Below are 24,131 nucleotides of genomic sequence, written 5' to 3' on the forward strand. Positions count from 1 at the left end.
AGATGCAAATTTAATATAAACAATCAAACAAACTTGAAGGAAAAACAAATGTAAACAAATGAAAATAGAGAGAGAAATAATACCAATCAAATAGCAAGAAAGGAATTAGGATAGAAAAATAAAGAAGGAGGAACCTTCAATCTTCTTACAACCCAACTCCAATTACTAATCAATTGAAGAACTTGTCTAATTAAGGAATGATTAATTAAAAGATTAACAAGGTTTGAAGCTTTGAAAGGGAAATAAATTCAGATCTGGGAATGTGTGTACAAATGGTTAAGGGAGGGGGTATATATAGTTTCCACCAAGATTAGGATAGGATTCGAAATGGGCTTTAAAAGACGACTTTGCACTCCCGGCCGATCAACCGGCCGCCGGTCCTCTGGCCGGCTGGGAGGTTCCTGGAAGTTGAATTAACATTTTAAAGTCATCAGGTATGCTTGGCCGGTCAACCGGCTGCCGGTCCCTGACCGGCTGGGGCACCTTTGACTTGGAACTTGACTTTTAGCCTTTGGGGGAACTCCCAGCCGGCTGGCCGGCTGCCGGTCTTTTGACCGGCTGGGAGATTCCTGTATCTTTCTTCAAAAATTTGTGTTTTCAGCTTGAACGTTCTCCCAGCCGGCTGGCCGGCTGCCGGGCCACCGGCTGGGAATACCTCTTTGCTTGGTTTCAGCTTCAGTTTTATATATCTGCACTCCCAGGCCTACCGGCTGGGGATGCTTCCTCAGCTTCATTTCCTTCTACTTCCAATGCATAGCCAAGTCAACCCGTCTTCCTTGCTTCGTTTCACCCGTTCCCGCCTCAATTTCTGCATGTAGGCCAAAATGTCATAGTAAAGGGAATCGGGACACAAAACACGAGAAAGGACGATCAAAACTGACTCAAATGGAGTCGGTTGGCATGAAAATAGAGGGGAAAAAGGCGTAAAAGGATCCTATATCAAACCTCCCCACACTTGAACCTTACTCGTCCCCGAGTAAGTCCTCAACTAATGTAAAACTAAGATAAATATGGAGAGTGGGTGCACAATATAAGCACCACTCAACAATGCTACTAATTAAGCCGATCGAGTATTAGCGCACTCAACGCCCCTTCAACTCGCAATTTGACACTTATGAGGGAAGAGTGCCCTATTGCAAGGCAAGTTGGGTCTTGCTACAAAATTTTTGACACATCCATCATGAAAGCACGTAATCAATAAATAGAATGCATCTAACAAAATGATCCACTTTCCTCATCTAAGTGGCCGAATTTTTCAAACAACAGAACACGGTCTTGGTCGGGAGTACCGTCTCAGAAGTGCCAATTGAGGTGCCAACCCCCTAAGCGTGACTAAAGCAACCCTTGTGTGACCAATGCTCAAGAAACAAATTCAAGAGCGGGGAAAGGGGAGAAAGGGCAAGACCGCCGAGAATTACAAAACCGACACGAGATTCAACCAAAGGACCCATGACTAAGGGGACCAAGGCAACGACATCCTCACGGTTTTCACTCGTCACTCAATGAAAGAACAGGGTGATTTTTGTGACCAATAGTAACCAAAATCACTCAACTAACTCAACTAGCGAAAACGTGCCCGCAATCTAATGTGTAAGACCGTCCTATGTCCGATGAAATGCAACAATGGTAGAGTGCACACAAAAATGAAGCAAGGGTTAAAACGGGGCTAAGGAGAAGGTCGAAACGGGATTGGTGCAAGCACCGTTTGGACATGTGGAGCTCAAATCAAGAATTATCGACACATCACATCCCATTTCTTATTGCAACACATGAGACACGTCTATGCCCTAACATAGCATTGATGACCAAAACTATGCAAAAATTGCATAAACCCAACTCAAATAGGAAAAATTTGATAAAACTCCTCTTATTTCAACAAATGGTAACGTCTACACCGTAACAATGGCTCGATTTTCAAAGCCATGCAAAAAATGTGTAAACCCGACTCATCTTTGGAAAAACATCAGTTTGCCCTTTTTATTTAGCAACGGCTTTTTCTACCCCATTTAATGATGAGGAGGGGTGTTGCTTGCCTTTTTCTTTCCCTTATAACATATATACAACACGACTCACTATTTTTTTGATTTTTTTTATAACATTTTCACTTTTCTATTTTTTTTTTCCAAAACCACTTATTTAACTACAACGCCAAATTCACATCAAATTCCGATCCATGTGGACGTGCATGTCATCCACCATCACGACCCAAATCACCTCCTACAACACAACTACAAAAACCGACCAATTCTTGATTAAGGAAGGGTGGTTATGGGAATGTAGCTATTTCGGTGGGTTTGCCAAATGAAAAGGCTAAGCTCAAAGGGGGTGAATCAAAAAGGGAAACGATGTAGGGGAGAAAACAAGGCTATTTGGCTATGTGAGGTTCATAAAAAATGATTTTTGCTTCATATCATGTGCACAAAAATGTAATGCAATTTCACGGTCTAAGGACGATGCGACACACTTATGCGTAATAATGTGACACGCCTCGCGAGGAGACCTACTCTCGAACCTAGATGAGGGCGGGGTATGAATGTACCCACCCTAGGAGACTCTACCCTTACTTTTGAGTAGCTAAGTCGAGCCTAAAGTCTAGTCTACGGCCCTTGTTCTCACAAGATCGGTCCAAACTCATTGGTCAAGCCCGCCTCCCTCGGCTAACTAAGAGGCCACGGGTGCGAGTCACGAGGAGGGGAAAGGCACAATTGGACACAATAGTTCATCATGGGGGTACTTGGTTCCCTTCCTTGACCATGTTCTTTCTCAAAAATTTATATACAAACTCAATGCAACATGAAGGAAAAAACAACACATATTTACATGTGAACAAATGCAAGCAAGAAAAGGGAATAAACATAAGGTAAACATGCAACAATTTGAACTAATCCTAGCAGCACATCAACACCAACAATCCACAAGTTCCCCAAGGGAACATCCAAGGCACAAAATCTCATTCTCCTTCATATATACAAGATACAAAAAGAAAGAACGGAAAAGGAGTAAGAGATTAGAACGAGTTTACCAAGCGACTTCTAGCTCCTTTTTGCCTCAAATGGTCGATGTCTATGCCAAAGGTTAGCCAAACATATATATACAATGCAATATTTTTGAATTTTTCAGAAATTTTTCACTTTTTAGGCATTTTATCAAAATTATAAGCATTTACAAATATAAACAAATATTCACAAGAGTGGATATTTCCCTCCCCACACTTGAAATGTACATTGTCCTCAATGGACAAAAGCATAGGGAGTGAATACGAAAAAGAAAGGAACATATTTTTGAATTTTTGAATTTTCAAAAGAAAAATAACATATTTTTTTGGGATTTTTTGTTTTTGAAAAATTAAAAAGACATATTTTTGTTGATTTTTAATATATGAATTTCCTCCCCACACTTATTTATTTACATTACTTCCAAATGGAAATAAATGTGTGGAGGAAATTAAAATGAAAAGACATGTTTTTGGGTTTTTCTCATATTTTTTTTAGGCCCTCCCCACACTTATTTATAGACATGGGAGGGCAATGTAGTGAAATAAATTAACATGTTTTTGGTTGGTTTTAGTCATTTTTCAAATTTTTAGTTGGTTTTTATTTTGAAAATGCAATGCATGCTCTATTCTATATGCTATATTTAAATGACAATGCAAGGTATACTAAGTGAATGCAATGTATAAATGTGACAATATATTACATAATTGAAATCTAATGCAATCCTATATGAATGCAACTAAGTGAATTTCTAACTAGATGCATGCGAGAAATGAAACGTGAATGAGGGAATTTGGATTAAGGGAAGAGGTATACTTGTCAATTTGGATTGAAAGGGAGGGAGTGGAGACCTCATTACTAGGCTCTACTCATACTCTTCATCACCATCACCATCATCATTGCCATCATCATCACCATCATCATGACTCACCCCGAATTCGGACTCACGGATGAAATCGTCCGTGTTCAAAGGGGCATCCGAGCCAAACTCACTCATCCCCGAGCTCATGCCGACGAACATCCCCTTGTTTCCTCCGGCACCACTAGAACCTCCCTCAGTGAAGATGGAAGGGGCACCCCCGAACCACCTCGTGTCCTGCCCCTCCCCTTGAGTGGAAGGCGGGGTGGGGAAAACCGGGGCACTAAAATAGTCGGGCTGCAAATTAATGTCGCCGTAAACAATCCTCCCATCGTCCGGATGTCCGCCATCCGGGAATAAATAGTAAGAAGGGTGAAGGCCGGAGGGATGCTTGTATTGGTGCCTCATCATGTCATCATAAACCGGGAATTGACCAAGGGAATGGTCGTAGTAAATCCGGTCAAGTCTTTGTTGAAGCCCATGCCGCTCACTTGCGGCGGTTGCCATAGTAATCTTCATTTCCTCCATGAAGGAAATGAGGTCGTCATGGAGAGGGGGTGGTTGTTGTGGTTGGTGACTAGAGGACCCCTCCCCTTGTTGGAAGGGCCCGGCAACGAAAGGAGTAGACGGTGTGGCATACCGCAAGGTAGACCTTGCGGGAATGATAGGTCGGCCACGAGTATACCAAAGATTTGGGTTTTGTTGTTGGGGAATTGAGGGGTCTTCAAGGTTTTCAATTTCAAGCAAATAGTGCTCCGAGTTAGGCACCACTTTCATCTTGTCGGGGTTAGGAAGAGGGATAAAATTTCGGTCAACTCCGTCCACCCGAATTTGCCAATAGTCAAGGCCATCATCCGGGTTGGTCTTCAACCAATTGAGGTTGTGGTGGATATAATTCTTGAAAAACATCGTATCACCAATCATATATCGCATACCACTCAAGTTGACCCTCCTATTGAGCCTCTTTAGCAAATGGGTGATTAGTCCACCCACGACAATTGCCGTCGAAGAAGCCGGAGAGTTGCTAAGTCTTTGCAATGTAAGGGCCAAGTGGTGGGCAATGTCGATTTTGAAGGTAGTGGGGTTGGAACGAAGGTAAGAGCCGAGAATTTCCAATTCCTCCGTTCGGAAATTGTGATTTTCCTCACGGCCAAAAACAGTCCACCCCATAAACCGATGCCAAATCCGAATAGCCGCATTATGGACAGTGTTAGCGGCTCTCTTGACCCCCGGAACATCATCTAAACCCGTAATGGCCTTCCATAAGGCCCCATGGTCAAAGGTCTCGGGTGCCTTATGTGGAGGGCTTGTGTCAAGCCCGAAATGGGAAGCAAAGGTCGGGAGGGTCAAGGAGTAGTCCTTGTTCATCAATCGGAAATGCAAAAAGGCTACCTTTTGGGATTGACGATGCTTGTCAATACGAAGGGAGCTCAAAAACTCCCATGTTAGACGGGCATAGGTTTTCTCATGTATCCCGTACATCATTTTCATTCCTACCCCATCAAACAATTCAAGAGTAACTTGGTCTAGCCCTAACTCCCGCATGGATTGTCTATCAATAAATCGGGTTGGGGCAATGGGGCGTTTCTTGAATAAAACAAATTTACCTTTCATGGTGATTGAAGTGAATTGGACATCCGGGAAGTCGGGATCGGTGCTCATGTCGCTAGCCTCCGCCACCATTTCGGCTTGTTGAAGGGCCAAATCTCCCTTTCTCACTCTTTTCTTTGGGGCCATTTTGTTGTTTTGATGGTGGGTGAAGGGTTAGGAAGGAGGTTGTGGTGGTTGTTGGTGGTAGGGAGGTGGTAGGGGGTGGTGAGAGTGGTTGTAGGTGAGATTGAAGGAGGGGGATTGGGGTTAAGAGTGAGAGAAGAGGGAAGGAAAGATGTCGAAAAATGAGATGAAATGGGTGCTTTTTCGTGTAAATTAGAGCATCAGGGGGTTCCCAGCCGGTCAGAAGACCGGCCGCTGGTCACCCGGCTGGGAAAACAGGCTCTTTTTTTAAATTTACAGAAGACTCCCAGCCGGTCAGAAGACCGGCCGCCGGTCACCCGGCTGGGAGGTCACCCATTCTCCAAATTCGTCATATATGCGTCCCCAGCCGGTGGACCGGCTGCCGGCTGGGACTTCCCCTCCAAGTCAATTTGAAACAATTCCCATTATACGCATTCCCAGCCAGTGGGCCGGCTGCCGGCCAGCCGGCTGGGACAACTTTCCCTTGTCAAATTGAAGGATTTTCCTAATAAACGAGTTCCCAGCCGGTGGACCGGCTGCCGGGCTGCCGGCTGGGACAACTCATCCTTCAAAATGTCACATTTTAATTGAAGTTACAGGAACTTCCCAGCCGGTCAAAGGACCGGCTGCCGGTCACCCGGCTGGGAATACGTTCCATCACATTTTCTCCAATATGCCCCTATTCCATATCCCTTCATCTATTGGCCTCGACTTCCGTGTTTTCGACTTTCAAAACCGACTCATGACATCGGATAAAGGCCAATAGATGGTAAAACGCTTGTTCATCATACAAAATCCCAAATTCTTCAACAATTGTAACCGACATCAATCAAAATGACAAGTATCATCCGTCCAAAATTCCTCATTTTCTACCTAAATGCATGATATTTACATAATTGCATGGGTTGCCTCCCATGTAGCGCCCTTGTTTTATTTCATAGGCTCGACGGAGTCATGAATCACAATCAATTATGTGGAAGATGGGTATTGATGGAGCTTACATTCTTCATGATAGGGGTTCCGGCAATGTAATGCTTGAGCCTTTGCCCGTTTACTTTGAAAGCTTGATCTCCATCGGATATTTCAATTGCCCCATGGGGAAAAACTCGGACCACGGTGAAAGGTCCCGACCACTTCGACTTAAGCTTCCCCGCAAATAACTTGAACCGCGAGTTAAAGAGGAGAACCAACTCTCCCACCTCGAATTCTCTTCTCAAAATTTTCTTGTCATGAAACTTCTTAGTCTTCTCTTTGTAAATCCTTGAGCTCTCATAAGCCTCAAGTCTAAATTCTTCTAACTTATTGAGGTCAAAAAATCTTTTTTCTCCGGCACTCTTCAAGTCAAAGTTGAGAAGTCGGATTGCCCAATGTGCCTTGTGCTCCAACTCTACCGGCAAGTGGCAAGGCTTTCCGTACACCAACCGGAACGGTGAAGTTCCTATCGGTGTTTTGAAAGCGGTCCGGTAAGCCCATAATGCATCGTTAAGCTTAGTTGACCAATCCTTCCTTGACCGGCTCACGGTCTTCTCAAGAATCATCTTAATCTCACGGTTTGAGATTTCGGCTTGGCCGTTTGCTTGTGGGTGGTAGGAAAGACTACGCCTATGTTGCACCCCATGTTTCCTTAGAAGAGCATCAAGAGTCCTTTCCCGAAAATGAGTCCCACGATCACTAATCACAATTCTTGGGACCCCAAACCTTGGAAATATGATAGTTTCCATGGGTTTTGTCACCGACTTTGCATCACAAGTTTCCGTTGGGATAGCTTCAACCCATTTGCTCACATAATCCACCGCAACAAGTATGTACTCATATCCATTGGATGATGGAAAAGGACCTTGATAGTCAATTCCCCATACATCAAACAACTCAACCTCTAGAATGTAGTTCATTGGAATCTCGTGCCTCCTTGAAATATTGCCGCTTCGTTGACACTTATCACACCCCTTGACGTAGGTTGCCACATCATGAAATAGGGAAGGCCAACAGAAGCCGCATTGGAGCACCCTTACGGCGGTCTTTCTTGAAATACCATGCCCTCCACTTGGCATATCATGGCAATGTGAAATTATCGGCTTCACCTCTTCACTTGGAACGCACCTCCGAATTATCCCATCCGCACAAGATTTGTATAAACAAGGCTCATCCCAAAAATATTGCCTTAGATCATGAAAGAATTTCTTCTTCTTATGTGAGTCATAATCATATGGGATTATCCCGGAGACCAAATAATTCACTATATCCGCATACCACGGTGCTTCACCCAAACTTAGGGACAACAAGTGGTCATCGGGCAAGTGATAATTGATAGGAAGCCCATTGTCTACATTGAGGTTGATTAGCCGGGATAAATGGTCGGCCACCACATTTTCAACTCCTTTCTTATCCCTAATTTCCATGTCAAACTCTTGGAGAAGTAATATCCACCTAATCAACCGAGGTTTGGACTCTTTCTTGATGAGCAAGTGTCTCAAAGCAACATGATCGGTGAACACTATAACCTTAGCTCCCACCAAGTAGGTCCGGAACTTCTCCATAGCAAATACCACGGCCAAGAGATCCTTTTCCGTTGTTGAGTAATTTGTTTGAGCATCATCAAGAGTTTTGCCTGCATAATGAATTGCATGCACCTTTCCATCCTTCCTTTGGCCTAAAACCGCGCCCAAGGCATGATCGCTCGAATCGCACATTAACTCAAACGGCAAGCTCCAATCCGGAGGTTGTATGATTGGAGCACTTGTCAAAGCTTCTTTCAACCTATTAAAAGCATCAAGACATCGGTTAGAGAACACAAAAGGAGTATCTTTGGCTAACAACTCTGTCAAAGGTCTCGCAATCTTGGAGAAATCCTTGATGAAGCGGCGGTAAAAACCCGCATGTCCAAGGAAACTTCTCACCCCCTTGACATTGGTGGGAGGTGGGAGACTAGCAATGACCTCTATCTTAGCCTTATCAACTTCTATTCCACGGTTGGACACTATGTGTCCCAACACAACACCTTCTTGTACCATGAAGTGGCACTTCTCCCAATTAAGCACAAGGTGAGACTCTTGACACTTGGTCAAAATTTTCTCCAAATTTGTCAAACAACCTTCAAAACTTTTCCCAACTACCGAGAAATCATCCATGAAAACTTCCATTTCTTTTTCAACAAAATCGGAGAAAATTGACATCATAGCTCTTTGAAAGGTAGATGGAGCATTACATAGCCCAAATGGCATCCTCCTATATGCATAGGTGCCGAATGGGCAAGTAAAGGTGGTCTTTTCTTGGTCACTTGGATGGATAGGGATTTGGAAAAATCCCGAATAGCCATCCAAGAAGCAAAAATAGTTGTGTTGAGCTAATCTTTCTAGCATTTGATCCATGAACGGTAAGGGAAAGTGATCCTTCCGGGTGGATTTGTTCAACTTCCTATAGTCCACACACATTCTCCACCCGGTTACCGTCCTTGTAGGAATCAATTCATTCTTGTCATTTCGCACTACCGTCATCCCTCCTTTTTTGGGAACTACATGAACCGGGCTTACCCACCTACTATCCGAAATAGGATAGATAATGCCGGCGTCAAGTAGCTTAAGGACCTCTTTCCTTACAACCTCTTTCATTATGGGATTAAGCCTTCTTTGTGCCTCAATTGAGGATGCATCCTCATTTTCAAGTAAAATTTTGTGAGTGCACAAAGAGGGACTAATCCCCTTGAGGTCACCAATAGTGTACCCAAGGACACCCTTGAACCTTTTGAGCAAAGAAATTAGTTTTGAGGTTTGGGTGTCATCAAGTGCACTATTGATGATGACGGGAAAAGTGGAATTATCACCTAGAAATTCATATTTCAAAGAAGAGGGAAGAGGTTTAAGTTCAACCGTAGGAGGAGGCGTGGAACTCTCCTCCTTCTTACCGACTTCCAACACTTCAAACTTGGGAGCTTGTTCATGAATCGGAGCCGAATCCAACATCCATACATATGCAAGAGTCTCAACATCTTTGTCATCGACCTCATACCCACTAACAAGACAAGTCTCCAAAGGATCCATAGAGGAAGCTTTTGGGTCATGCTCCTCCATGGGATTCTCAATAATGTCTACAATGCAACAAGTGTCACCTAGAGATGGAGCTTCCATGGACTTGTGGAGTTCAAATTCCACTCTATCTTCACCCACTTGCAAAGATAGCTTGCCACTCTTTACATCGATCATAGCTCCGCCGGTGGCAAGACAACGTCGCCCCAAAATAATAGGCACATTGTAATCCTCGGGCATATCCATAACAAAGAAATCACATGGTATGACAAGCTTCCCAACAACCAAGGGTACATCTTCAATCACAACAATGGGAAATTTAACCGACCGATCGGCTAGTTGAAGTGAAACTCTAGTAGGTTTCAAATCTTCCAAATCAAGCCTCTTGAATATTGAAAGTGGCATGAGGCTCACACTAGCCCCCAAGTCACACAATGCTCTTTTAATAGCCACCCCTTGGATATAAAAAGGAATAGAGAAGCTACCCGGATCTTCTAGCTTGTTTGGAAGCTTGTTGGTGTGAGTAAGAATAGCACTACATTCCTTAGAGAGGTTGATGGTTTGCACCTCTCTATTCTTCTTCATCAAAGTGACAAGTTCCTTAAGAAACTTGCCATAAGATGGAATTTCGGTAATCATATCAAGGAAAGGGATAGTGACATTCATCCCCTTTAAGATCTCAACAAACTTCTCATATTTCTTTTCAAGCCTAGGCCTTGCAAGCCTTTGTGGAAAGGGTACCGGTGCTACATACTCCCTTGGTGGTGGAGTACATTCTTTGGCCTTAGTTGCAATAGGCTCATCTTGCTTTGGAGGGTCAACCATCTCCACCCCCTTAGACTTCTCCACCATAATCTCATCTTCTTCCACAACTTCAACCGGGTGCTCTTTCACTACTTCACTAGACACCCTCTTGTGGGGAAATATCCGTATAAAACCCCTTAAAAATAAGGACTATAACATAATTTATCATGTGATTAATGGTCATAAACGAAAAACAAGAGAAACGATAAAAGAATAAGAATCAACCTCGGGTCCTGTGTAAAATCGGCCTAAGAACAGAAATCAACGCAGATTTCCTCCTAATCGTTGCACCCAAGATCGTCTGAGACTATGCCCCTTGTGCTAGAAATTGCTCTCTGATTGCCTTGCAATATTGAGAGAGCTTTTGTGAGTTTTCTGATGTGAGATCTAGAATTTCAGAGAAAAAGACTCCAAAACCCTAATTTTTCTTCAACTGAGAAGGATTTTTTTTATCAAAAGGAGAGAAGGACTCTCCTTTTGTTCTATTCGGTCGACCGACCAGTTACTAAGGGAGGGAGTGGGCTTTCCACTTTCTCCTTATTTAACTCGTGGTCCGACTCGTTTTGCTAAATGTATATGACGGGTTTTAATTATAAATCGTCATCCGTTATCGGATATTAAAATATCGACTAGTAACATGAATCAGTCGACATATTAATACTTGTCCGACAATGACAATATTGTATAATTAATTAATTCAATATACATTAATTAAATATAACCGTTTATATTCAATTTACGAATTAACCGCTTAATTCACCTTAGCCAATATTATTTAATCCGTATTAAATAATTATCTCAACATCGCGTTTGACTAATTATTAGTCAAGAACTCCGACTAACCGCTTAGTCATATTAGGCATCAACATGATTGTATTTTCATACCGTCACATCTCTCAAACGTATCCTATAGGTGTGACTTTTAGGGACCAGTTGATCACCGCCATCTGTATGACAATAATGTCAAACTTATCTAGCAAGCCAACCGTTATTGATAAACGTGGACCAACTGATAATAATACAAAAGTATACCCTTTTGATCCTTTTAGAGATTTATATGTCATTGCACTAACTGTGGAGGACACCAGCCCCAACAAGCTCCCACTTGTCCGTACAAGTGTACGTGCAATAACGTTATCCGCACTAATCGGAGGACACGGCTCAACAAACTCCCACTTGTCCGTACAAGTGTATGTGCGATAACCGATTCTCATATCCATTAAAAATTTCTCCCACTCAATGTAAAACAATTTGCAGATCCGTATCCGCAAAGGTCGTATTTACAATCGATCTGTATCAAGAGTGGTTTCCCCGACTAGAGAGTAACTTAATTGATAAAACGAATCCGTATTCGAGCATGGCCATGCATTTCAGTTACAACTCCTCGAGTGGCCCTGAGAAAATCGAGTACCTGATAAAGGCTGAATATTTCCTTCAACTCGACTCCTGCCGATCTAAGCACGGTATGAAATGACCCAAAAAAATCTACTTGTCCCCCTGTTACGGATGACCGTGAGAAAGAAACCAAAGTCACCCAAAATCTGCATTAATCTCAAGAGACAGTCGATAGTCAAAAGAATCGACTCTTAGGATCACCATGGAGGTCCAATCCACGACCTGGCACCGAATGTTATAAAACATTTAGGACTCCACGTCGTTGTCACAATTGTGTCCTACGAGATATCCGTATAACTCGCCTCTGTGATTGGTCAGTCAACCGTTTGACTTATGGCTCGTTTGAACCCACCATCAACCAACGTCACAAAATAATTGCCAGAGTTATCAGCCCACGTGGGCAATTAAGGACCGAAATATAATGTTTGTTCAGTTCACTTTGTGGTGTTCAAAATTGTCGTACAATTCCACATGAAAAACAAAATATATAAATATCAAAACGATGATGTCGTATAGAGTACACGAGAAAATGAATCTAATCCATAAAAGAGTACTACAACTCAGGAACACGTTTAATTCCCATGGAATTAACATGCCCTTCATGCTTATCTTGTCGTAATGGTTTAGTGAGAGGATCTGCTATATTATCATCTCAGAGCAATCTTTTCTATCACTACCTCCTTTTGCTCCACGTAATCTCGGATTAGATGAGCTTTCCGTTGTACATGTCTAGACTTGTTGCTAGACTTAGGCTCCTTAGCCTGGAAGATGGCACCTCTATTGTCACAATAGATGGTGATCGGGTCATTCGAACTAGGCACTACCGATAGTCCTTGTAAGAATTGACGCATCCATATCGCTTCCTTTGCGGCTTCGTGAAGCGGCATAGTACTCGGACTCGGTCGTAGAATCTCTTTGTAACACTTTGTTTGGAACTCTTCCGGTGATTGCAGCGTGTAGATACCTCATTTCGCACCTCCCGCAAAACCACCGGTGATGATTGGGCCGCATGTTTGATACGCGGAACGATTTGTGACAGATTCGTAAGATTGTCGTTAAGTGATTGCTCAAATATTAATGTCTACCTCTTAGTTGTCATCTACGTCCCGATACGGTCGTTTTTGTGATAATTAGAGTACATTTGAGTCCAGGGCCTAAAACCGTCTCCATTTTTCGATAACCGTTAAAATCCCGAGTCGAATGTTGGAATGTTCCGGATATTTCTATTCCATATTTCATAAATTTTATCTTTTAGTAAACAATTTCCTGTAATATTCATATAAGATATTAAGGAAAATCGAATTATTTCCGTCCTACCATAACTCAAACACGGAGATCTTTCTTCTGCAGGAGGAAACCACTTGGGAACAGACGCAGCGGGTCTTTGCGCCTCTTCCAAGAGACGCATGTGGGCTGCTGCGCCTCTTCCCGTGCCCTTTCTCGCATGTTTCTCGTATCTTTTTCATATCTTTCCGAGATTCACTTCCAAAGAGTCTCCGAAACCCTAATTCCTTCACGTGATTAGTATAAATAGGAGCCTTCGCTCCTCATATTTCTCACGCGAGTGTCCACCCTTCTCTTCTCCCTTTGCATTCTAGACTTTGTTCTTACTTTTCGGCGTCTACGTGCTTGAACTTTCGACCACGTAAGCTCCGATCCTTCTGATTACCAGCCTCCCCATTGCATGACCGACCAATTTGACCAACTACACTAATAATCAACTTAATTAATTTAATCGTTTTCCTCTTACGAGGGCACTTTCTTTTGCATTCGCGTCGAGCATCACTAATCGATATCTTAGTCCTTCTCGTTTCGTCAACATGTAAGTCTGAGGGTGTAATCTCTCTCTTTTATTTATTGTATTTATTTTTGTAATCATCGTTGTAAGGTTTACGTCGAAAATACCATTAAAACCGATTTCTAAAACCGTGCTTTAAAACCTCTTTTTACGGATTTCCAGTAGATAACCGTCGAGAAAGGACGCAAAGAATCGCCGCGCCTCTTGAAGGAGCGCGATTCCGCCGCCTCTTCGTGAGGCCGCCGCATTCTCGCTTCCTTTCTTCTTCGTTCGTCCTATGTTGTTCATCAAATCCTTTTATTTGTTTCGTTTGTTTGTTAATTATAGCATATGATTCACATGTATATTTGCTATTCATCATTAACATGTTTAATTCGTCATAAATCCGACTTAAATCCCTAATAATAAAATATTTGCGGGTTTTCGTCATTAGATTCAATTCCGGGTTGTAGAGATTCAATTTGCTCATATTGAGTTTCTGGAATTCGTCTTTGATATAGTTTTATCTGTTTATTCATACGATCGTCGCGTATTCGTCATTAATCCATTGTATTTAACTTAGTTAATTGATTTAATTTGTTGGACTCATTAATATTTTTCACTTCTGTCATTATTCCATCTTATATTAATTCGTTTGCATCCGTCTCACTCATGCTTTACTGCTTTCATGACCCATTCATATGTTAAATAACATGCTAATCACTTCCATCCGAGTAAATATCATCAATCGATCATTAAATTCACCAATTAACATTAACGGCTTGCGATTACGGCTTCACGACTTAATCGAGCCACGGAACAGACGCAGCGTCTGCTGCGCCTATTCAAAGGACGCACTATTCGCTGCTTTGTTCTCGGCCGAGTTAATCTCGAACTCCGTTACGCTTTGACGTAGTTTAATTAGTTTACGCATTAATCTACTATTATCCGTAATATCACGCTAATTCCTGTTCGTTAATTTATTTGATTCTTTCTTTTATTCTTTTTCTCAAATTATCCGTTTTAGAGGTATTTTCGACATAAATCGCCTAATCCGTTGTAATTAATGTAATTTTCATTATTGTAATTTATAATTATTGTATTTCTTTTATTGCTTGTATGTTTTCACATGTAAATGAGCATTAAATCCAACCTCGACATTAATTGTTTGCTAATTAATTGTTAACCGACTTAGTCTAATTCTCACATGCTAGGATTAAAACTTGGATGTTGCATTGCATGCATACAATCGACGATATATCAAGTACGAATAACTTCCCTAATCATTAGTAGAGGCCGCTATCGAGGCGGGTGGGATTAGGTGTTCGATCAAAAGAGCTTCCTAATACGTACCCAAACCCCTTACTCCAGATCTCCGTGAGCACCCGTGTTTATTGGCATCCACGAGAGTCATTCTAGACATAGAATGCTAAGGGTAACGATTGCTTAGTGTTCATGTCTTTACTTTGTGTCTTGACATGACACGAGGTATTCGAACGGTTCCAATTTCCCATAAAAATTGGTGGCGACTCCATACAAAAATGCAAACGCTTGTTTCTCTTTTCCTACCCAAGCACCCCGTGGGCGCCCGCTGTCCCACGTTTGGCGACTCATTTGGGGATAATACACTTACGTGTAGCAAGGGTGAAACTTGAACAAGGTTAGGGAATAGTTTGTACAAGACAATTGTCGGTTTTCATAACTCGGTCTTCCTAGACCGTTTTATTCGGCCTTCCTAGGCCCAACCCAACCCATTCGACCAATCGTCCCGTCTAAACGGTCCTAATTCTTATTTGGGCCTAAGGATGGATAGCGATTGACGTCATCCATACCATGATGCTTACTCTTGTTTGTATCAAGGGCCTTCACTACTTGAGGAAATGGACTAGGAATCGGCCTTACTCTTGTTTGGCACGAGACTCTCCACAGACTTCGGGTTTGATGGTTCGGTATGGCAACCCACCTTTTAAACCAAGTCCCTTTTAAATGCACTTAGCATCCCGTTATAATGCTTGTATAAGTATGTATACCTTACGTGATCACCATTTCTAAACAAAACTATGACAATTTTTTCAAAAAAATCAAAACCCATTTTTTAAGCAAAATTTCGAAATGGGCTCTTAATTAGCGCAAAATCCGGTCAAAACTCTGTCCGTTTGTCGTGTCAAAATTCGGGTCACAAGCCCATTTCAAAACCTCACTTCGAGTCCACTCCTACAACTACACTATAGTTGACTAGGACACACATTTTCAAAGACCTTGTCTTTCTTCAAAACTCACTCGACACAAGTGGCACACACCCACTTCACGAGTCAAAGCATTTCTTCTTTTAGCAGCAAGTGTGTTAGAATGGTCGATCGTGTTTTGATTCGTCGCCGGTCTCTTATCCAGTTTTCAAGATGCCCGGATCAAGTGATGAAATGAACTTCAACCAACTTCAAAATGGTAATTATCGAATCCTAGCCGCGCTAGCCCAAATGCAAGCTACCCAAGAACAAACCTATGACCGCCTTGAGCTCATCGAAGGCCGTATCTATGCCGTAGAGGGAAGGTTGCCTCCTCTTGAAGATGAAGTACTACGTAACTCCGATGATGAATCTAGGGATGAGAATCCTCCCATAGGGATGATTTGTAGGCTGAGAAAAGACTCCAATACCTAGAGGAGCAATTGATGTACCTTAAGGGTGATGACATTTATAGGGAGAACAATCGCAAGTATGAGGCCGTCAATTCCAAATTGCCAACTAACTTTAGTATGACGGATATCCCTAAGTTCAAGGGACACGAGAACCCTTTGAACCACATCCGTGCCTTCAAGGATTACATGTCTATCAAAGGCATCAAACCCGAGATGTTCTTAAGGATCTTTCCTTCATCTCTTGATACCATCCCGAGACAATGGTTCTACTCTTTAGATCACAAGAAGGTCGCTACTTGGGAAGATGCCGCAATCGAGTTCTCTAAGCAATATGCGGATAATGCCGAGATCCAAGTCAACATGCGTACTCTAGAGGTTCTTACCCAAAATGACAAAGAAGGATTCACCGACTTCCTAAGTAGGTTGAGGAAAACTAGCACTCAACTAGTTGAACGCCCGGATGAGGCTACTCTTGTGGAAAAGTTTGTGGATAATCTCAAGCCCATCTATGCCAATCATTTGAGATATCAAAACATCAAGACTTTCAAGGACTTGACTGTACTAGGAACAAGGATTGAAGATGACATCCGTAAAGGACTCTTGTCCAAAACGGTAGGTCGAGGATATCAAGGGTCCACAAGTTGTTCATACGGCTCTACTAGCAAGACCGATGAAGTTAACCTTCTCGAGCCATCCAAGAAAACTACTCCACCAAGGAAATTCACAAACCTTGGGGACACTTACTCCAACGCTCTAAAAAGGTTAATGAAGCAAGGTAAACTCCAACCCATTGGACCTACTCCCGAACCCGAGAGGAAATCCAAGTTTTGGGACGAGAATTCGTACTGTGAATACCATAGGGGCAAAGGGCACGACACAGAAAAATGTTACAAGTTGAAAAACGTGCTTCAAGACATGATTGAAGATGGTCGATTGCCAATACCACCGGGAGGTAAGCCCAACAACACTCAGAATCCTCTTGGAGTTCTAGTGATCACAAGTGATGAATCTACCTTAGATTGCTCACACCTCATTTCTCCCATCGAAAATGAAATTCATGCAATCGAGAATGAAGGGCTCTACTCTACCATCTCCCCTGCCATTTCCGACTTCATCACATGGGAAAGGAGTGTAGATAGACAAGTTTGGGAATTAGAAAATGTGGTGACGACTCTACGAGATCCCAACGTAATACCCGAAGAACATGTGCCACTAATCTTCTCTCAAAACGCCACTATGCAAGAAATAATCACCGTGGTTGATAAACTAGTCGATCAAATCATACGACTAGAAGATGATATCATGAGAATGAGGGAACTAGCTGCAGTCAATGGGGTTTGGGCCGATGATGATGAGGACGAGTATCTCATTGAAAACTCCCTAGTCAAGGAAATAGTCCAAAATGGTGAAGACCAAGATGTGGATCACCTAACTCGTTCGGGTCGCCCATATCAAAGCACTACTCAAAATGGTCCAACCAACGTCATCACACCAAATGACAACGAAGATGACTCCACTGATCATTTTCTCAAGCAACTACAGAAAACAAAGGCTGGTCTTTCAGTCTGGCAATTAATAGCAAGCTCATTGCCACATCGCCAAGCTTTATTGCAAGCTCTAGCCAAGCTAAATGTGGCACATAACTCCACTCCTGAAGATGTAGTCAACTTGGTCTTCCAAGAATCACCGAAGCTAAGTAATCCCATTACTTTCTCAGACGAAGATTTGCCACCCTTTGGCGCTAGTCACAACCTTGCTCTATACATCACTGTCATTTGTCTAAAGAAGAATGTGCCAATGACCTTGGTGGATGATGGTTCATGATCAACGTCATACCCTCAAAACGGCATACAAGCTAGGCATGAAAGAGTCGGATTGGACCCCTACCAATCAAGGTGTGCGTGCATATGACGGTACGCGACGAAAAGTAGTAGGACTTGCTAACCTAACCATAGCCACAGGGCCAATCGAACGAAAGGTTAACTTCCAAATAGTGGACATTGAAGCTTCATTCAACATACTTCTGGGAAGGCCATGGATTCACGCTTCCAAAGCGGTAACATCCACCCTTCATCAAAAGATCAAGATCCCACTAAATGGCAAAGTAGTGACGATCACTTCGTCACCCATCAAGGCAATAATCGAAAAACAATCAAACAATCAAGTCCTTGCAGATCCCGTCTACGAACTTGGGGGCTTCCAAAGTGTGAGCGTCATAGAAAGTGAGTTGGCACCCTTATACTATAATCCCTACTCTAACTTGGTGGTCAACCACATACTCAAATCCCAGGGATACTTCCCTGGAATGCCCTTGAACCCTATTCGGAAGAATACCTTCGCACCATACAAGGAAGACAACTCAACAAGGATACCACTTGGGCTAGGGTACAAACCTACAAAAGAGGAGGTTCTCGAAATGCTTGCCCAAGTCCAAAACCGCAAGCATGTAGGAGTCCAAATGAGGCCCTATCTCCCCACTTTAAATGGGTACTTTGTTCAAGAAGGAAGTCTAGAACTCTTTCACGGATTTCCCGAGCCTTGGCATTATCTCGAGAGGAAGTTAGCCGGAATCGAGATCTTTCACGATTTCTACTTCATCCCTCCAGAAACAGTTCCTACCGTCAAGCACCTTGCTTGGACGAACAAGCTATTAGCCTATTGTTTGGAGAAGATCGATTCGTTAGAGCCGCGCAGGATGAGATCATTACCATGATACTTCAAGACGATCGCTTCAACCCCACCGCGTTGATCACAGAAACCAACACAAAACAGCAGAAAGGATGGAGAAAATCTATCAAATGGACCAACAATCAAGGAAGACTCTTCAAGCTCACCACTGGAGAAGGAGAGATGTTCAAAGGAGAACCAGAAGACGATGAGTTTGAGTCGGAGTCGGAGTCAGAGTCGGAGTCTAGAGAATTCATTAGAGAGTCTACTCCTGTCGTCATCCCCACTCCCTTCGTTTCTCCTAGCATAGCCTCGAGTAGTCACAGTAGTTCGGGAAATGCCCCAACCACTGTCCCTTTGCCGCCACTAACCATGGATCAGTTGGCTTCTTTGTTTCAACTTTACTCATATTTTAATATGAATAAATCGGTTCGCTTACTCTTTGTGTTATCTTGAGTGCAATTTCATTTACGATGATACCGAGGATGACCAAGACCCGGACTAATCAAAATACCTCCCTACGTAGCCAAAGAAATACTACAGGAAGGGGAAGGGGGACCAAGAATAGAAGACACCGAACCCATCAATGTAGGAACCGAACTAGAACCCCAAGAACTTAGGATAGGGACTACCCTGAGCTCTACCGAAAGGGCCGATTTCATAGATCTCCTAAATGAATTCAAAGATGTTTTCGCTTGGTCCTACAAAGATATGCCAGGGATCGACAGGGATATCGCTGAACATAGGATTCCGATTAAGCCGGGTTTCAAACCTGTGAAACAGAAGCTTCGACGAATGAGAACGGAATGGGCTCTAAAGATTAAGGAAGAAGTTGACAAGCAATTCAAAGCCGGGTTCATCAAAGTTTCCGAGTATTCTGACTGGGTAGCTAACATAGTACCCGTACCCAAAAAGGATGGGAGAATCCGCGTTTGCGTTGACTTTAGGGACTTAAACAAAGCAAGTCCAAAAGACGATTTCCCTCTACCTCACATCGACATATTGGTGGACAATACTGCAGACCACGCATTGCTGTCCTTCATGGATGGGTATGCGGGTTATAACCAGACCAAGATGGCCATGGAAGATATGCATAAGACCGCATTTGTCACCCAATGGGGAACCTACTGCTATACGGTAATGCCGTTCGGATTGATCAACGCCGGAGCTACATACCAACGCACCGCAACTACACTCTTACATGACATGATGCACAAAGAAGTTGAGGTATATGTAGACGACATGATTGTCAAATCCAAGGAAAGAGAAGGGCATATTGCGAACCCTCGCAAGTTCTTCGCACGGCTACAAAAGTACAACATGAGACTCAATCCTCAGAAATGCACATTCGGGGTAACATCTGGCAAACTCCTGGGATATGTCGTTAGTCAAAGAGGTATAGAAATAGATCCTTCCAAAATCAAAGCTCTGATCGAAATGCCACAACCTCAAACAGAAAAAGAAGTCAGAGGATTCCTAGGAAAGGTGCAATATATAAGTCGATTCATATCGAAACTTACGATGATTTGTGAGCCTATCTTCAAGAAACTCAAGAAAACAGACCACACCATGTGGGATGACGATTGTCAAAAAGCGTTCGATCGAATCAAGGAGATATTGGCTAAACCACCAGTGCTCATGCCACCACAACGAGATCAACCTCTTGGTTTATATCTCACAAGAATCAAACAATGACCATGAGTGCCATGCTGGCTCAAACTGTAGGAAGTGAAGAAAGAGCTATCTACTATCTTAGTAAGAAGTTCTTGGACTACGAGTGCAAATACTCGCAACTCGAAAAGACATGCCTCGCTCTTGTGTGGGCAACGAAGAAGCTACGCCATTACATGCTTAGCTACTCCGTCAAAATATACTCCAAAATGGATCCAGTCAAATACCTTTTCGAGAAACCCGTCCTCAACGGACGTCTAGCAAGATGGACCCTGATGCTCTCAGAATTCGACCTCAAATACGTGCCACTGAAAGTTATAAAAGGTCGCGCCGTCGCCGAATTCTTCGCAGAGAATCCCATCAATGACGCGCAAACAATAGATACTTGGTCATTTCCAGACGAGGATATACTCCAAACTGACATAGACTCCTGGGACCTGTACTTTGATGGAGCATCAAACTTAAGAGGATTTGGAATAGGGGTGTTGCTCATTTCTCCTGAAGGTGAGCATACACCGATCGCTGTCAAACTCGACTTCGAGGTGACAAACAATGCCGCAGAATACGAAGCTTGTCTCATTGGACTACAAGCGGCAGTGAGCTTAGGCATTAAAAACCTCCGAGTACATGGGGATTCATCACTGATCATCAACCAAGTTACAGGATCTTGGAAAATCCGAAGCGAAAGCCTCGCACCTTATCAGGCTAGAATAGACCAAGTCGCTCAATTCTTTGATCACGTAACCTACCTACACCTACCTCGGGAGGAAAATCAATTTGCAGACGCTCTTGCGAAACTTGCATCATTGATTAATATGCCAGATCACATGGTGGAAATGCCTTTGTGCATCGAACGACGGTCAGAGCCGGCTTATGTCCACCAAATCACCGATGAAGAGGAAATCACACAGGAACCATGGTTCCAAGCAATCCTGAATTTTAAGCTCAATGGTACATACCCACCAGATATGGACAAGAGGGGACAACGTGCTATACGCCTACTAGCTTCCCAATACATCCTCATGCAGGGAGAGTTATACAAAAGAACACCTCTTGGTGTAGTCCTACGTTGCCTCGATCATTCACAGGCACGAAAGGTGATGGAAGAAGTCCACGACGGAGAATGCGGTCCTCACATGAGTGGGCCTATGATGGCAAAGAAAATCACACGTTTGGGATACTATTGGACCACAATGGAATCCGATTGCATCAAATACGTAAGACATTGCCACAATTGCCAAATCTTCGGAAATGTGCAACATGTCCCTCCTTCATTACTCTATACAATGACATCTCCTTGGCCATTTTCTGCATGGGGAATTGACATAATCGGGAAGATAACCCCAGCCGGAACAGGAGATCACTATTTCATTCTAGTAGCAATCGACTATTTTACCAAATGGGTAGAAGCGGCTTCCTACACTGGTCTTACAGCTAAAAATGTGGCAAAGTTCATACAAAACAACATCATCTGTCGGTATGGATGCCCACATGAGATCATTAGCGATAATGGATCACATTTCCAAGCTGAGACCGAGCAATTGCTAGCCAAATACAAGATTAAGCATCACCACTCTTCGCCCTATAGACCACAGACTAACGGCGCGGTAGAGGCGGCAAACAAGAATGTTGTCACAATTCTCAAGAAAATGATCGACAACTATAGAGATTGGCCAAGCAAGATACCCTTTGCTTTATGGGGGTATCGTACATCTGTTAGGACGCCCACTGGGGCTACTCCTTTCTATTTGACCTACGACATGGAAGCCGTACAACCGGTCGAGCTAGAGATACCATCCTTGCGTATTTTACTCGAAAGTCAAATCCCATAAGCCGATTGGAAGAGGGATAGGTATGAAGAACTCATCCTCCTGGATGAACGTAGGCTACGCGCCTTGCATAATGTCCAAACATATCAAGCACGTATCAAACGGGCTTTCAACAAAAGAGTTAGGCCAAGGAACATCAAAGAAGGAGACTTAGTGCTCAAATCGGTTAGAGCTCTCTTACCAGTTGACCCACGGGGAAAATTCAAACCTAATTGGTCCGGACCATTTCTAGTCAAATCCATACTCCCAGGGGGTGCGGTAAGAATCACAGACCTAGACGGGAATGAATTTTCAAACCCAACAAACCTTGACCAACTGAAACGATACTATGCCTAGAATAGGAACAAAAAAAAAACGCGCCTCGCGTAACCCCACGTGTCGCTCTTGTGGCTCTAAATAAACGGCCCCTGGCCAAGCTGAAATAAGCTAAATGTCACTATGCTCTTGCATTTTGACAAATTTGTCATCCTCATATCATCAAATAAACTAAATTCGCACCTTCAGAGTAAGCAAAAGCTCATGCTTCTTTTCTAAGTTCATTACAAGCTCTTGCTCAGAACAATTATTCTTTTACATTTACTCGAACTACGCGCAAGGGTTTGATTTCGCTTTTTTAAGTGAATACGTAGGCAATCCTTCACGGGATTCAACCCATCATATCTAAAATGTAAATAGAAGGACATTTGCATTGCAATTGAAATTCAACAAGAATAATAAAAAGAAAATCACAACGGTTTCATAACCATTTAACCTTTTTTTTTTTCATTCATTTTTTTAATAATAATAGTACGCTACATAAAAAAAATAGAATAGGCTAGGATTCTAAAAACCCCACCTTTTTTATTACAACAATAATAATAGTAATCAAATAATAAATAAAGACTCGGGCTATTCCTCCATCTTCCCCTTGCCCTTGTCATTCTTGTCATACTTCTTGTCACGACCTCGAGCCGGACGCTCTTGCGCCACTTCAGACCTAATCACCAACGCTCTTTCTCGAGGCCTAGCTTTTCCATTTTTGCCAATCACCATTTCCGCGACAGGAGTAGTCTTCGGTTTCTTCGACGGATGAACAACTTGAAACCCGGCTTCTTCTTCTCCCTCTGTCAGATGGTTCTCCTTCTCTTTCTCTCCCTCACGCACCTTGTAGTCGATGGGCTCGCGCTTCCTCAATTTCTCGCGCTCTTCCGGAGTAGTAGCCTTTCTCCATCTCAGATAAGAATCCGACACCCATAAAGCATTGGCGGAGAAATTCAAGAACCACATGTTTCTTTGGGCCCATTTCATAGCCCACTCTCTTCGGCTCTCTGTAGTAAGCGCCATAGCAGTCTGCGGGACGGTATCAAGCCTAGGGATCGTCTGTTTCAGCCCAACTTGTCTCATCAGCCTCTCCGGGAAGATGCACACCATAAACTCCAATCCGGGAATGCGCACGGACCTAGTGGGATCCAAAGAAGACACTCCAGTGACGGACTTAAGGTGCCACCATGGCACGACCCACCTGATCAACGGGCCATCATCACTCTTCAGCTTGTTCTTCCAATAATCACAGACCCGGATGAAGTCCACCATGTACAACCGCGTCCTTATCGCAATCGAACGAGCATGATAGGAAAGCGCATGAACTGGGGGCTCGATCAATCGGAGCCGTTCCATAAGCCAAACCTACCAAAAGCAGTGTATTAGACATCAAAAAAAAAAAAAAAAAAAAAAAAAAAAAAAAAAAACCACAAAAAAGAAAA

At 43.0% G+C, this 24,131-nt stretch overlaps 1 protein-coding gene across 1 annotated transcript in view; it reads right to left on the minus strand.

The window, feature by feature from the left end:
* Nucleotides 1-6,551: 6,551 nt before the first annotated feature.
* Nucleotides 6,552-24,131, minus strand: part of LOC141602249 (uncharacterized) — a 42,568-nt gene continuing 24,988 nt past the window's right edge. Inside the window, exons 2-3 of the mRNA XM_074422553.1 lie at nt 9,016-10,548; nt 6,552-8,343 (exon numbers count right to left, since the gene is read on the minus strand). Of these exons, the coding sequence (XP_074278654.1) occupies nt 6,552-8,343; nt 9,016-10,548 (3,325 nt within the window). The remainder of the gene's footprint in view (nt 8,344-9,015; nt 10,549-24,131) is intronic.

This window comes from Silene latifolia, chromosome 9 (genome assembly GCF_048544455.1).
Source record: "Silene latifolia isolate original U9 population chromosome 9, ASM4854445v1, whole genome shotgun sequence".
Classification (NCBI taxonomy): Eukaryota; Viridiplantae; Streptophyta; class Magnoliopsida; order Caryophyllales; family Caryophyllaceae; genus Silene; species Silene latifolia.